We start from the raw sequence: 16,337 nt of genomic DNA on the forward strand, positions 1-16,337 counted from the left end.
ACTGGCCAGTGATTTGGCCAGCAGCAGAAGGTATCCAATTGCTTTCTCTACATCGTGTATGGACAGCTCCAGATTTTCAGCTCCACTTTCTTGTCTCAGAATCCCTAGTCTCCCATCACTGTCCATGTGACCTTTGGCAAGTCACTTTCCCTCTCTTTCTTTACCCATAAAGGCGGTCAATAGCAGTATCAGCTATTAAGTTTGACATATACATTAAACAAGATCATCCCCCTAAAAAATTATTATCACCGTGCCTGGCACACTATACTGAAAAAGAAACCCACACACAAGAGATTCATACTATTAGTTAGTTCTCTGGTTATTAAAACTTTACTGATGCCAGGCATGGTGGCACATCCCTTTAATCCCAGCACTCTGGAGGCCAAGGTAGGAGGATTGCTGTGAGTTCAAGGCCAGCCTAAGACTAATTCCAGTTTAGCCTTGGTGAGACCCTACTTCAAAAAACAAAAACAAAAACAAAAAAACCAGAATTTACTCTTATTTTAACAATGCTGCAATTTGACTCTGTACGTAGTTGTGAGGTGGTGGTGGCAGTGGTGTGATTTTCCAGTGAACTGGGCTGGAAGGAAGCTGAGCACCTCCTCATAGCCTTGCTCGGCTCTTTCACGTGGATAAATCCTGTTTCTTAGAAATTCAGCTGAACGTGGCACTCCATCCACTTCACATTGACCTCTGTCTCAGTGGACTGGGCTCTCCCACCTGGCTCTATATTCTCTTCAGGGCCCCTAGTGGTCTTTTATAAGACAATTTTTATTCCACTGTTCTCTTGCCTATAGGCTGACCATCTCCTTAACTCAGAACTCCTTGAAAGTGATGTTTCAGATTTCCTGAGCTTCCATGAGAGCCAGGACATGATTAATACCCAGGGAAGTCTATTCACTGAGTGGGTACATTATGTTAGTTTATAAATTAATAAAATCTATGAATTTGGTCAAGTCTATATTATTAACCCAACCTGTTAAATAGATAAGGGAGACAAATCTCTTTACAACCAAAAGAAAAGGCATCTTTCAGCACCTGTAATAAGTTTCATTTTTTAAAAAAGTGATATAGGGCTGGGGAGATGACTTAGCAGTTAAGGCACTTGCCTGTGAAGCCTAAGGATGTATGCTCAATTCCCCAGGACCCATGTAAAGCCAGATGCACATGAAGGCACGTGTGCCTGGAGTTCGTTTTCAATGGCTAGAGGCCTTGGCACACCCACTCTCCACCCCCCTCCATCTTTCCCTCTCTCCCTTTTATTTAAAATAAGTAAAATATTTTTTAAAGTGATACATGTGTAAAATAGATGCTGGAAGAATGCCAAGTGGAAAATTCACCTGGAAAGGGCAGCACTTGAGCTGAGAGCAGACTTCCAGTAGAACTGGCCTAACAGAGACGGGACATAAGGGACATAATTATTATAAGACAAGAAGGGACACAATAGAAGAAAGCTACAAGGAACAAATAGGACTGTAAAGGAAATAGTTGAAAAGTGACATCCAAACGTGGCTTTGAACCAGAGCTTCTTGGAGTGATAGTAGATTATATGCAATCAATATCTGAATACCACCTCACTTAGTGCGTACATGTCCTATGACCAGTGAGAAACACTGAGGCCCATTAAGTTCAGAAAGGACCAGATCAGATCTAAAACTACTTGGAGGAGGGCGTCCCAGCAGCAAGCCAAAAGATTATTAAACAAAGTTTGGAAATGAACAGTGTAAAATCTCAAAACGTACAACAGAGGTAAAAGTGAACTGACCATGGGAGAGAAATGGGATAACATCACAGGAGATATTAGAGAAGAAACACCTTGTTTTTGTGTTTAAGATGCTCTGTAAGTCAACTGCTATTGATCAGTATACCTCCAGAAACAAAATGCTTCCATGAGTTCCTGAACAACTTTGCTAGTCATTTCCCAGTACCGAACACAAATTTCTTAAATCAGACTCACAGGAGAAGAAAGAGAGAGAGAGAGAGAACATGAGAGTGAATTTTGTTTCCACAAGTACCATTACTGGGCATCACAAACAAAGACCAAAGAACCAGAGAGCTATGAGTCAGGGAGATGCTAATCTCTTGTTCAAGGTCTAAAACTTATTAGTCAGGAATAATGAACAATAGAGAAGACACAGGTTCTCACCCAAGGAAATGAATTTTTACATATTTCTAAGATTCCAAAGTCTTGCTTTCAGCTGCTTATCCTGGGTATAGTCACATGAGAGAAGGGGCAGTTTAGAGGATTGGATAGTATAGAAAGGCATCTTAGCTGACATAGCACAAGAATAATATGCCAAGATGGAGGGCTTTAATGCCCCTTCCCTTCTGAATAAGTTAATTAAAATATAAAATTAGGCTGGGGAGATTGCTCAGTGGTTAAAGGGACTGCTTGCAAAGCTGATGATCCAGGCTCAATTCCCCAGTACCCATGTAAAACCAAATGCACATGCATCTAGAATTTGTTTGCTGTGGCAAGTGACCCTAGTGTGTCCCTTCTCTCTCTCTTCCCCCCACCCACCGCTTGCAACCAAATAAATACAATCTTTTTTAGAAAAACACAAAATTTGAAGGGGAGAAGCATTAAGGATAGCTCATAGTCTGACGACATTAAGAATTCTGCAAGGGCTGGAGAGATGGCTCAGCAGTTAAGGCACTTCCTTGTAAAGCCTAACAACACAGATTCAATTCCCCAGTATACACATAAAGCCAGGTGCACAAAGTAGCATAGGTATCTGGAGTTTGTTTGCAGTGGCTGACTCTCTGGGCATGCCCTTTTCTCTCTCTGCTTGCAAATAAATAAGTAAAAATATTTTTCTTTTTAGAAACAAGAATTTTGCAAATACATCGTGACAGAAGGAGGGGCACCAGGAGAGTTGAAAGTAAGTTTTCCTCGGTACTGTAGACTCATCTAGACAGACCGAGGAGAGTGCTCAGTCAGAAATCGCTTGTCTAGCAGCATGAGGACCTGAGTTTGACCCCCAGAATACAGAATTTGAAACAAAAAAGGAGGGCAGGAGGGATGGCTTAGCAGTTAAGGCACTTGCCTGTGAAGCCAAAGGATCCCGGTTTAATTCTCCAGGGCCCATGTAAGCCAGACGCGCAAGGTGGCACATGCATCCGAAGTTGGTTTGCAGTGGTTGGAGGCTCTGGCGTGCCCATTCTCTCTTCCCACCCCACCACCTCTTTCTCTTGCTCAAATAAATAAAATATACTTTAAACAAATTTTTTTTAACTAGCTAGACATGGTGAAAGGTGTTTATAATCTTAACACTGAATTGCTGGAGACAGGAGGATGCCTGGGGTTCACTAGCCATCTAATCTTACCTTACTGGCAAATTCTGGGCTAGTCAGAGAACCTGTCTCAATAACATTAGTGCAATCAATCAATGACAGTGCTATTTAGGATTTAGATTTAGAAGTCGCTCCACCGATGCTAGGGGCTCTAGCTGCTGTCGCAGCCCGCTCTTACGGCAACTCTCTGAAAACTCTTAAAAGGACTCCACGAGGAAAAGGTGAGCAAGCGTCAATCGCCTCACACCACACTTAAACGACAAACGCAGCTCCATCTCAGATCTGCAAGATCGTTAGTGTGGGCGTGGATTTGCGTGCATGTGTTGGAGGCTTTCCTAGTCCATCTTTATCTCCTGCGGCAAAAGTTCGTATCCTTCCGGCCAGTCAGCCTGCCTTCTTTGTGTCACCACCTGCGATGACCCACTCTGAGTCTTGGGGAGAAGCAGAAATCCCTGCTGTGGTCATCTTTCCTTCAGCCCTCCCTCCATCTGGCTTCCACTATCCAGGAGGCCCAGAGAAAGGATCGCTGGGAAACAAGTCAGAATTAAGTTTGAACCTTGTTCCTCAAGGTTCAAATGGCAAAACGCTGGGGCCCACAGAGGACTGTCCACACTGAATGCTACGCTAGAAACACCATCGGGCCCAGGTGGCAGGAAGGTTGAGAGCTGTACCCGAGGCCTGCCGGGAGACAGGAAAGCAGTGCACTACCCAGTAAAAGCCCCGAGGAGCTGTTTGCTTGGTGGTGTTTTTTTCTGAATTACCTACTCCGGCTTGAACCTCAGAGCAATTATTGGAACCTCTAAAATAAGTTCCAAGTCTGAGTAGATCTTTTCTTAAAAATAATCTAGATGGTGCTGCAATATTCCTTGATTCTATCATGCAGCCAGCTTTGGCAAACCACCCTTGTAGATGCCCATGCACGCTCCTTTGTGCCAAGTCCCAGGAGAACAGCCTCCTTGGCACTTCTTGTAATGACTTCTCCCAGCATGGCTCACCTCAGCGTCACCCTGCCCTCTCCAGGCTTGCTTCACTCTGCCAGATTTAATGCCTCACTCATTTTTTTCTTTTAATCAATTGAATGACTTTTACTTATTTGGAGTTTATTACAGCTTTTTTTTTCTTCTCCAGCCTAGTGCCTGGCATATCCTAAGCACTTCAATAAACACGTGCTCCCTACTTCCTTCTGGTTGGAAAAGTTTAACTTCTAATCACAATAGGGTGTTAAAGCTGGTTCCTTGTGGGCCAATTAAACAGAAGGAAGTTATGAGCATTGTGAACTCTTGGAGAGCTCCTCTCTTTGGTAGATAGTTCTCACTTTCCTTTGAAAGAAAGAATTCACATGGTTAGGCACAGAGGTGCACACTTCTAGTCCCAGCACTTGGGAGGCTGAGAAAGAAGGCTTATAAATTCAACACCCACCCAGACTACCTTGTCTCAAAAAAAAAAAAAAAAGTAAAAGAGGGCTGAAGGGATGGCTGAGCAGTTAAGGTGCTTGCCTGCAAAGCCAAAGGACCCAAGTTCAATTCCCCAGGACTCACATTAGCCAGATGCACAAGGGGATGCAGGTATCTAGAGTTTGTTTGCAGTGGCTGGAGACCTTGGCATGCCCATTCTCTCTCTCTCACTATCTCTCCCTTTCTCTGTCCAATAAATAAATAAAAATGAAATATATTTTTAAAAACAGGCTAGAGAGATGGCTTAGCGGGTTAAGGTGCTTGCCTATGAAGCCTAAGGACCTATGTTCCACACCCGAGATCCCATGTAAGCCAGACTCACAAAGTGACACATGTACAAGGTTGCACATGCATACAAGATGGCACATGTGTCTGGAGTTCAATTCCAATTCTCTCTCTCTCTCTCTCTCTCTCTCTCTCTCTCTTGCCCACTCTGGCTCTTTCTCATTAAAAAAAGAAAAAGGCCAGTCTGGGGCTGGAGAGATGGCTTAGAAGTTAAGGCGCTTGCCTGTGAAGCCTAAGAACCCAGGTTCCATTCTCCAGGTCCCACATAAGTCAGATGCACAAGGTGACACATGCATCTGGAGTTTGCTTACAGTGGCTGGAGGCCGTGGTGCACCCATTCTCTCAATCTCTCTCTCTTTCTCTCTCTGTCTCTCCCTCCCTGTCTTCCTCCCTCCCTCTCTGTCTCAAATAAATAAAAATAAATCTACAAACAAAATTAACATTAAAAAGGCCAGTCTGTTGGGCTTGCTTCAAAAAGATAAACTTTCTTTTTTAAAATCACATGAAAAGAAACAGGAAGAGAAGCAAGGAAATAAACCTAATGGCAAGCGAGCGGTTTGCTGTTTGCCCATGTTCTGAGCCCGGGACATCTAAGAACTTGATCCTCACAGCATCTAAAATATGTAGTGTGCCCATTCTGACTGGCATCTTACACGTGAGTATGCCCAGGTACACAGTTACGTAACGTGCCAGAGACGACCGCTAGGCTAGAGTCAAGCTGGAATCGGCACACACTTGCCTGGCTCCCAAGTGTGTGCTTCAGTCACTCCCTTACCGGGTTGAGCCTCATTATTCCTGACAAATGTGTTCTAATGAGTCAATGTGAATACAGAATTAATAAGGGCTGCACCAGTGTTCAGAGGGCACAGCAAGGGGGGTTCCTGGGAGCCTCTAGTCAGTGTACCAACCAACCAATACATGAACTCGTTTTGTGTGTGCTGCGGTTCAAAACACTTTATTAAATAGAAACTGTCGATTCATTAGCAGTGGACTCAGCCAACTACACTACACCGCGTGTCTAAGCACAGCTTATCTATGTCAGCCACATCACTCGTAAACATTAGATGGTATTGTAGCACTATGCCTGGGGCGGAGGAGGGGGCATCAAAAACAGCCAAATTGCTAACAAAAATATTAAAATGCCAACCCCCTGGCACGAAGAGGGATCCCCAAAGGACACACTTACAGTATGAAGCAAGGAAGCAGAGTGGCTTGTTCGTTCGGAGCTGGGAGCACGCACCTTGGGTAAGTGTCTATGAGCACTGTGAAAGCTCCCTGCCTATTGACGTGGAGCTTCAAAGCGATCTTGGCAAGCAGATGTATTTCCAAGCACAGACTTCTGTGACTGCGGAGGGCTGGGTGTATCTGGAATGCCCTGTGGAGACTTTCGCTGTGGTTTCATTCCTGAGGGAGTAACATTCACAGACTTTCTAGATTCTTCCAAGGGCATCTAAGGATTGTTCCTGCATGGCCTTTCTCCCAGCAAGACACTAGTGCAAGTCAGGGTAACTGGTACTTCCTGCCCACGACCACCCAGACCATCTCCCAGCTGCTTCTCAGACCACTCATGACCATAGTTTTGCTGAGGATTGCAGAATGGAGAGGAACTACACACAGTATCTGTTTCCACCATTGCCCAAAGATTCCTCCCTACCAGAAATCAATGCAAATTCCCAGGGCACCATAGTTTTTCCCAGAACTAAAGAAAATAACTTCTGAATGTAATGAACGTGTGCCTTATACTCAAATTGGGATGTGCACACTTCCACTCAGAACTTCTCAGGAGAAATGTCCAGGAGAAGTAAGTATACTCATTCATAAGATCTTCCCAAAAGGAGCAAATAATATATAGGTAATAATAATAATAAAAGTAATAATAGTAAGATCATCATAAAAGCGCCTTAAAGTCAACTCTATTTCTTTTTTTTTTTTTTAATTTATTTATTTGAGAGTGACAGACAGAGAGAAAGACAGAGGGAGAGAGAGAGAGAGAATGGGCGCGCCAGGGCTTCCAGCCACTGCAAATGAACTCCAGACGCGTGCGCCCCCTCGTGCATCTGGCTAACGTGGGACCTGGGGAACCGAGCCTCGAACCGGGGTCCTTAGGCTTCACAGGCAAGCGCTTCACCGCTAAGCCATCTCTCCAGCCCTCAACTCTATTTCTTATTTGTAAGAGATTGAGTATGGGTACACCAGGGCCTTTTGCCACTGCAAACAAACTCCACATGCATGCATCTGGCTTTGAATGGATAGTGGGAAATTGAACCCCAAGCTGGCAGGCTTTGAAAATGGCTTAATCAACTCCCCAGCCCAAAGTGAACTCAATTTCTGACAGCAATGCATTATGAAAGTTCTTTCTCCCCCCTCTAAAAAAGTCACCATCAAAACACTTTCATGAGAGGTACTTAAACTGCTTTTTTAAAATGAGTATTTCTGTTGAGTGGGTGAGTGGTTAAATTGTCATAAATGTCTTAGAATATTCACCTGGTCCTAAAATCCCTACCATCTAGTCCTAGAACAATAGCCCAAACCACACTTTTATTGATCTGTGTGCATATACAATGAAAAAAAATGACCTTAAAAATTCCACCCCTTCATACTATATGGTTTCCCTCCTGTTGTAAGCAGTATCACCCTATGACTTTCTGGACACACAAAACTCTATTCCATTGTAATACATGTTCTCAATGAGCTACTCCATTTGGAACAAGTTAGCAAAATGGATGAATAAATGAATTATCAGAGGAATTCCAGAAAGGGAATTTTTTCCTGTTTTTTTTTTTCAAGTTTCTATCCTTAAGGACAAGAAAAGAACCATTTTTGCAACTCCCAAACTAGTTAATGTCACTCTGAGTTATTAAAGCATATCCTCACACTGTTGGCTTTCCTATGGTAGATAAGAAGTCTTGAGTCCAGTTCCAAGCATCATTAAAATAACAGATAAAAATCAGTCCATAAAGAAATAAACCAGAAAAGGATAGAAGGAAAAATGTTAGAAAAAAACAGATGGAAAACTAAAAAGAAAAGAAAAGTTGATGGGAGAAAAAATCCAGGAAGAGGTTAAATGGAGTTTAAGGCTTTCATGTGTTTGAAAATAAAGCAAACAAGAAAGTAAAGAGAATGGACTGAAAATTACCAAAAAAAAAAAAAAAGAAAGATCACAGAGAGAGGAGGAAGTACATAAGACACACAACTATTTCCAACATCAACTAGTTGTGGGAAACTGAAAGAGGGTAAGTGTCTTTTTAAAGAATATTTTATTTTTATTTATTTATTTGAAAGAGGCAGAATGAGAGCAGGGAGGAGAATGGGTGAGCCAGGGCCTCCAGCCACTAGAAACGAACTTCAGATGTGTGCACCACCTTGTGCATATGGATTTATGTGGGTACTGGGGAATCAAACCTGGATCCTTTGGCTTTGCCGGCCAGTGCCTTAACTGCTAACCCATCCCTCCAGCCTGATAATTGTCTTTGTTTTCAGGGTCTTAGATAAAAATCCAAGACCTGTCCAAGACTCAAAATTGCATGAAAACTGCTGAGGACTGGTGCCAGGTACATCAAGTTAGTTGTGGGAGCCCCTATACAGCCAATTTTGGGAAACAAGGAATGAACCCAGGCTTCAAAATGCAGGACCATAATGGAATGAACAAGGATCAGCTAGGGCCTCTACCTTCCAAACTGGGGAGAACTGCAGACGCTCTCGGCTACTACTGGAACTGGCTTTATTTATAGAACTCTCACAAAGAGCCCATCTTAGATTTGTAAGGACTCACTTGCATAGATCTAGCCTTGAACATGACCTTACAAACTTTATTAAATTTCAAGTGAACTTCTGTCATCTTCCTCGGTAGAATCCTAGAAATTCTAGACACAGAAAACTACCAGAGAAGTGTGCTACCTTAACTAAAGATTTGATTGAAAGAGAGAAAGGGCATGAGAACCGCCTAGTAGACACTGTTTGTCCCTCTTAAAAAGAACAATTGGAAGAGGATAGAAAACTTACATCTGTTTGGGTTTTGAAGATGCTTGTTTGAATTTTCTGTGCAACAAACATTCACAGGCACTTAATAGGTTTACAGCATTGATATTACCAATAATAATATTCTCAAAATTTTCAGACTATTAAATTATAACTACAGAAGATGAGGCAAGTATATTAAAACGAACATGATTTCTTTACCAGAAAGCACCTTCAGCTTATAAACTAGTAATCCAGAAATACTGCCTGCCCAGACTGAAGCCAGGGCTGCAGCGCCAGCATCACCGCCATCATCAATCATCTTGGATTATTACTGCCATTCGTTCATATCACTTATAAGTAGCAGCCACGTCATTTTTTTAATCTAACCAACTTATTTGAAATTACTACTTTATTAAGTTACATAAAATTCTTTTAGTTGGAACCTAAATATTTATCTTTCTATCCTTGGTGTTTTTAATAAGGTCTAGAAGATATATACATCATTTTAAACATTATTACAAGCAAGTGCCTTTAACTACTCAGCCATCTTTCCCAGCTCCAATGCTATTGCTTAAAGCAGAAGTATCCTCGGAATTCCTAATAGCATTCTCCAGGCACAGAACTAGCAATTATAGTTTTTTCCCCCACTTCTCCTAAGAGCAAAAACATCATGAAGGTGTTTCCCTTAACCTCGAATCCTTGGATGTCAGAAGACCAGATAAAGAGAGAAGCAACAGCTCACATGCATATTTTTGATGGCAATATGCATCAATTTAATGGATGAGTTAAACATATAAAATAAAACTTCGTGACTTTGATGGGCCACCCCTTCTATGAAATCTCTTATGCTTTCACTTTGACTGGTGAGTGTGCGGGAGGTGGCTGAATTTGGTGGATCTATCTGGCATCCTTTGGGGAGCATGCATTCTGGTTCTAAACAAGTGTAGCCACTCTGTGTCGTTCTTTCCTAGTCAGTTAACTGAGACGTAGCAAGAAAGCAACAAGCCACCTTGCTTCTGTCCATACAAAATCTCCTGGAATAAAAAAAGAACAGTCTGAGCTGTCTCAACTAGGATTCTCAAAAGTTTCAGCCTGAGCTAGAGTGAGACCCAACCTCAAAAAACCAAAATGATGATAATAATAATAGTAATAATAATAGTGCCATCACAGGGAAGAGGGAAATGGGTTAACTTTGTGTATTGTATGGAATTTGGAAAAAATATAATTTAAGCGCATGTATTTCCTTGTGTTAAATTATTTTCACACAATCTGTTGGGCTTTGAACATTTTCAAAACATGCATCTACTATCCATGTTTTTTTATAAGCAGGCTACAAACAACTGTTGCAATTGATGATAGATTTTTGTCTAGATAAGGCTTCCAGAAAAAGAAATTTCACATTATAATTATTCCATATTTGTAGTGAAAATTACTGACCACTAAAGTTTATTTTCCCTCCTTTTTAGCTTACAAAGGCACCAAAATACATGCTGATATGAAAATAAAATAACAAAAAATTCTCATATTTGTATATAAAGTTTCTATGCCACTTCTGTACAAACATCCTCATGAGACAAAATTATCATTCTGTCACCATTCATGGGAAATTTGACAACTTTTACCATTTTCCTTGCTGGCCATTTCCCCTGCTGTTGGCATATACTTGCTCCCATCTTTTACACCCTTAAAAGTATAAGAAACCCAAATGCTCAGCCTGAGGTCGGTTTTTTGGTCCAACTTATGAATGTCATAGCCTAAATATATCCACCAAAGTGAAAAAGACAGAAAAAAAAAAAAAACAACTATGGCCTGGGATCCAAATTATCAGCATATGAACAAGAAGATTAGGATAAGTGGCAATTATCCTCAGGAACTCTCTCCAGGGCAGGTAGAAGCCACATGGAGTAGGTGAAAATGAAATGGAGCTTGGAGATATGGTTCTAGTTGCAGCCTAACGTACGCTCATTCCCGAGGCAGTATGTGGTTCCGTGGACTATTCTTAGACCAGGCACAAAGTGTCAGGTACTCAGTAACAATTTAAATGATTGAAAAATGCAAGAAAGGAAAGCAAGGGGCCTGAGATATTGTGCAAGCACAAGGGAAGATTATTGGAAACTTGAACATGAACCACTGAAATCTCTCCCTAGAGATGAGCTTCTGTTCAAAGTTGAGAAATAGTCTTCAATGAGCACCGTGGACAAATGAGTTGGCCAAAATATGCAGAGATCCAATCTACAAATTACCAATGTGTTGACTGATTTGGGAAGTTTGTAAATTCCTTTACTGTTGTGTGTGTATGTGTGTGTGTGTTTTAAGTGAGCAATGAACAGCATTTAAAAATATTGGATGATAAAACTGAACTCTACTTGCAGCATCAAATGCTTACTTTGAATTTTAAAAACATGGTCAATGTGCTTCATCTTGAGCTTCATTTGAAATCTCGTAAGTGGTTGGCATCCTAATGAAGAACTCTAGGGCTGGAGAGATTGCCCAATGGTTAAGACACTTGCCTGCAAAACCTAACGACCAGAGTTTGATTCCTTAGTACCCACAGAAAGCCAGATGCACAAAGTGGGACATGCATTGGGAGTTTGTTTACAGCAGCTAGAAGCCCTTGGCCACCCACTTTCTCTCTCTCTCTCTCCTGCCCTCTCTCCTTGAAAATAAATAAATAATATGTTTTTCAAAAAGAGAAATTCTAGTTAAAATGACTTTCAGTTTTCTCCAACACAGCTCATGTATTGACAAACTTATGCCTTAATAACAAGTTGTGGTGGTGACAATCTTTCTCACATTGTTATATACCCCAGGCAATTTTACCTGTTACTTCTCTGCACATAAGAATGTGGCTGTATATCATGGCCAATGGAAGAAAGTAATCACAGCATCTTACTGCGGAATAATGAGCATCCCGGTGGGACATTCAGGTAGGTCATCTACATGATAGCTGTGCTCTACAATCAGAAATAGTAAAGCTTAGTCTAACTGACCTAAAGACACCAGCCTAGTGTAAAAGGAAAAAATGAAATAAAGACAAATTAGCTTTTTGGTTTGTGTTGACAAAACCACAGCCACTTGCCTGAGGCCCGTATCTTCCAAACTTCTTTGACCTTAAAACCCACAGTACAAAATGTATTTGACATCACCATCAGTACCCTAGAGCATATCAAATTAAGGCAATATTTTAGGAAAGAAAACTAACCCTTACTACCTATTATATACTCCAATACTTTCTATTACTTTCTTTTCTGGTTTCCTTTTCTATTAAAAAAAAATGTTCTATAGACTATTAAACTGATGTCTTTATCTTCTCAATCATGGGATCAATTTTAAAATACAGCTTTCAGCTCCAAAACTTTCCAGAACTACTTAGGAAAAGTAAATGTTTTCAAAATAAAAAAAAAAAAAGCCTATTCAAACATTTTTTTTTTTTTATCCAGAGTTATTCAAACATGGAAAATGTGGACTGGAGAAATTGCTTAAGAGTTAAAGCACTTTCCTGCAAAACTGAAGGACCCAGGTTCAGTTCCCCAGGACCCACGTAAGCCAGATGCACAAGGTGGTACAGGCAGTAAAACAAATAAACAAACAAATAAAGTATCATTTAAAAAAGGGAAAATGCAAGAAAACAAATATCAAATAACACCTATCCATATGAAATACTGGTATAGATGCTTTCCTTTCTCTATGGGTAATAAGAGGTAGAATTCAAACACACACTCACAAAAAAGAAGTGGTGTTGTAGGAAATAAACTACACAAAAATCATGCTAAAACTAAAAGTCCCACACAGAATTTCGTGTGTGATTTTTTTTATTTCACTATTAAAAGTTTCTTGTCATTTTGTGCTATTCTCAAAGTATCTGAATATCATTTAAATCAAAAAAATAAAGTTTAAGAGGGGCCATACTATGATGATATTCTTTGCCACTGGGATGATGAATGGTGTTGAATAAAATGTGCTCCTCTCTTTATTTGACCATGCTTACTTTGTAATTACTAGCAAAGTAAATAACCCGCCAAGGAGCAGCCTCATTAGAGCCCATTGAAATTCAGTGGCATTAATTTGCAATAAAAGAACTGAAAATTAAGTAAAAAAGAAAATAGTTTCAGGAGTCCACAGTAAGGTTATAGAATTGGCATTCAACCAGTGCCTTCCTTCATATCAAGGAATTTAAAACATTGTGTGAATTAGGTTTAATCTCCATATTTTGTTATTCCAACTGGAAAAAAAAATGAGCCGAAGAAAATCTTCTGTTTTTCCTCTTCCGGTTTAACCCTGAATTAAAGCAAGTGAAATTGATCTCAACCTCCCAACTTTTTAAAAGTTTTCTCTTCTAAGTGATACCTGGCCCTCAACTCACTTTATTGCACGATGTTGAGGCCCCGGCCCCAGGCTGGGGGGTGGGGGGGGCGGTTAGTCTAAAGGTGCATGCTTGGATACCCCAGGACAGTGTCCTTCAGTATCGTCTGGGGCCAGTCTGCGCCTTAGTCCTGGTTCCTCTGCTATAAATAGTTCTGGAAATAAAACACTGGGCACTTGCAGGGCAGAGGATCCGAGAGAGGACAGGAGCCAGAATACAGTCGGGAAGCCTCTGCTTCCGCAGCATATGGGCACCTCGGGCCCCCGTAGCTGCTTCGCTAAGCACCTCTGGCACAGGTGTTCAACAGAACCTAAGCCTTCCCCCAAGCCTATCTGGAAGAAAGGGCGGAACAGGAGAGGCGAGAAGGAACGATTCTCCTTGAGAGAAACTAAAACTAAAGACGCAAAACCATCGTCGCTCGCCATGAAGAGCAGCCAGTGTCCTGGGATCCCCTGTGTCCCCAGCTGCCCCGCACCTCTTGCGCAGTGCCTGCGGGGCAGGACCGCTCTCCACCCCAGGGCGCTCCCTGCCCGCTAAGCCAGATAGCTGCCGGGGATTATCGCCAAACGCAGGCGCTCCGATGCGGCCTGCTTTAGACTCGCAGGACACCTCTAACTTTGCAGCTGTCAGAAGTCACATGCCCGCAGTGAGCTCTAACGGGAGCTCCTCAATCAGAAATCAGAAAACTTGTGGAGACCCATTCAACTCTTGAACCGCACTGAAACTGCGCGACTCAAGCCAGCGTCCCCCCCACCCCCCCGGGATGAAGGAAGAGGAGGAGGAGGTAACAGGTTTATCGCTGCCAAAGACCTCTCGTCCTCATCAGCATAGCCAAAACTCTAGAAGCAAGGAGATTGTGGCAGCACTTTAAAATAAAGTGAAAATCAAATAATCAAAAACAAATAAATAAAGTTAAACCTCCCCAGCGCGCCTCCAGCCCCATCTGCAAATTGCAAAGCAAGACTTTTTTGCTGGTGCCTCAAAGCCCCCTCCCCTCCCATCAGGTAGACGTGCTTTGAGACGTTGGCCCATCTCCCACCCTACCCACAACTGTTGCTATGGACAACTTTGCAGTGCGCTTGCAGTTAGAAAGAAGTCGAGGCTCCCGGATCTCGGCTAACGGGGTGTAGCGGGGGAGGGGGAATCATGTGTAATTAAACAGCCCATAGAGACATGGATGGGGAGGGTTGCCCATAGGAAGTCCTGCGCGCAAGCTGCTCCCCGGGTGCGGGGCGCGCGGTGCCCGGTGCCCACGCGGCGCCCTGGCGCGCGGTGCCCACCCCCCTCCCCGCCCGTCCCCCCCCCAGTCCAACCTCGACGTGGGGTACCTGTAGAAAGCCGGGGCGCCGGCGTCGCGCACGGCATAGGCGCTCGGCTCGTTCTCCAGGTAGTACGGCACCTGCTGGCCGTGGGGATGCAGGAAGGGCGAGAGCTGCGCGGGCGGATGCAGTAGCATCAGCGGGCTGGGAGACACGCTGTTGAGCGGCGGGAAAGCGCCCAGGCCGTTGGCCCCGAAGGCAGCGGCCGCCGCCTCGGATCCCGGGCCGCCGTAGGTGAGTCCCGGCTGAGCGGCGTACACCGGAGCGGCGGCGGCGGCGGCGGCGGCGTTGAACTCGTACGCGGCGCCCTCGGGGTAGTTGAACACGGCGGCGGCGGTGGCGGCGGGTTTGGCGCTGTCCACGTACACCTCGCCCAGGGTCCTCTCCAGGGGCATCTTGATCTGCGGGCGGTTGAGGGGTTCCAACTCGTTGCCTTGGATCTGGTGCAGCAAGGCCATGCCCGAGGCTTTGGTGTGCAGGGTCATGGTCAGTGGCCGCCGAGGGCCAGGCGCACACGCACGCACGCACACCCACCCGGGCTCGGCTCCCCGAGCGCGCGCCGCACGCGGGGCTCAGCAGCGGCCCACCGGCCACCTGGAGAGACGAAAGGTGCACAGCGGTTAGGAGGCGGCGCTGCGCGTGGGCACCCCCCACACACACACATACACACACTGCCCCAGACCCTGTCCTCGTCCACGTCGCCAGCCCCTGCCACCACCCCAGGGGAGGGGGGCGAACGAACGCGTGGAGACCCGGTGGCCCCCCGACTCCAACCCGGGCTGCCCCAGCCAAGGCGAGCGCGCTCCGTCCGCCACTCCTGGTCGCTAACTTTTTAAGTCCTGCTCGGATTCATTACAAAGGTGCTGGAAACTGGCCAGGGACTGTTGCCTGGAACTGACATCGCTTGAAAAACATCACTCCAAGCCACCTAGAGAATCGCTGAACTTAACTTTCCTTGTCACCGCTGCTGAATTTCAACGCAGGGGGCGGGGGCGCTTTGGGAGTGGAGGGCGCAGACGGATCCCCCTGAAGCTACCCCGGGTTTCAAATCAACGCCGAGGACTTAAGCCAGGGGCCAGGCTTTGGTGGGTTGTGATTTTTGTCGTTGTTGTTTGTTTTTTGGGTTTTTTTTTTTTTTCTGGTATGCTGTCCATGTGCCCCGTGCCAGTCTCCAATCTATCTCTGTTTGTCTCTCCTCCTGCTTCATTCGCTCTTCTCGTTGGCTAGAAATGCGTGGTGTGTACATAGAATGACCCTGGGGAGGTCTGCTCTGTGACTGAGACGTGGCCAATAGGATGGGGTGTGTGCCCGCATAGGAAGCCAGCCACAGACACACAGCTATACTCGGCTTCTGGCAACCCTGACAAGACGCATCTGGGGGAAGGGGCGGGGGGCGGGGGGACATGCAAGGTGCATTATATACGAAGAGCTGCAAATGAGAGAATACTGCCCGACCTTAGCTTCCACATCTGTGAAATCGCTCCCAAGTGGTTCCTCTCAGCCCCAGCCTTCACAGCTTCTCACACCCCCCCCCCCCCCAGCCTGACTTTGCTGTTTTGGCTAGACCCCCAATACGGGTACCGTACTTTCTCCTGCTTAGAAATTCTCATGTGAATGGTGATTCAGAAAAACCTTTGGGGTTAGGCTCACAGAGGTGTTCTT

At 44.3% G+C, this 16,337-nt stretch overlaps 1 protein-coding gene across 1 annotated transcript in view; it reads right to left on the reverse strand.

Moving 5' to 3' along the window:
- Positions 1-15,576, reverse strand: part of Esr1 (estrogen receptor 1) — a 266,953-nt gene extending 251,377 nt beyond the window's left edge. The window contains exons 1-2 of the mRNA XM_012951315.2: positions 15,564-15,576; positions 14,685-15,246 (exon numbers count right to left, since the gene is read on the reverse strand). Coding sequence (XP_012806769.2) covers positions 14,685-15,246; positions 15,564-15,576 — 575 coding nt within the window. The remainder of the gene's footprint in view (positions 1-14,684; positions 15,247-15,563) is intronic.
- Between the last annotated feature and the right edge of the window lie 761 nt (positions 15,577-16,337).

This window comes from Jaculus jaculus, chromosome 9, assembly GCF_020740685.1.
Source record: "Jaculus jaculus isolate mJacJac1 chromosome 9, mJacJac1.mat.Y.cur, whole genome shotgun sequence".
Taxonomy (NCBI): domain Eukaryota; kingdom Metazoa; phylum Chordata; class Mammalia; order Rodentia; family Dipodidae; genus Jaculus; species Jaculus jaculus.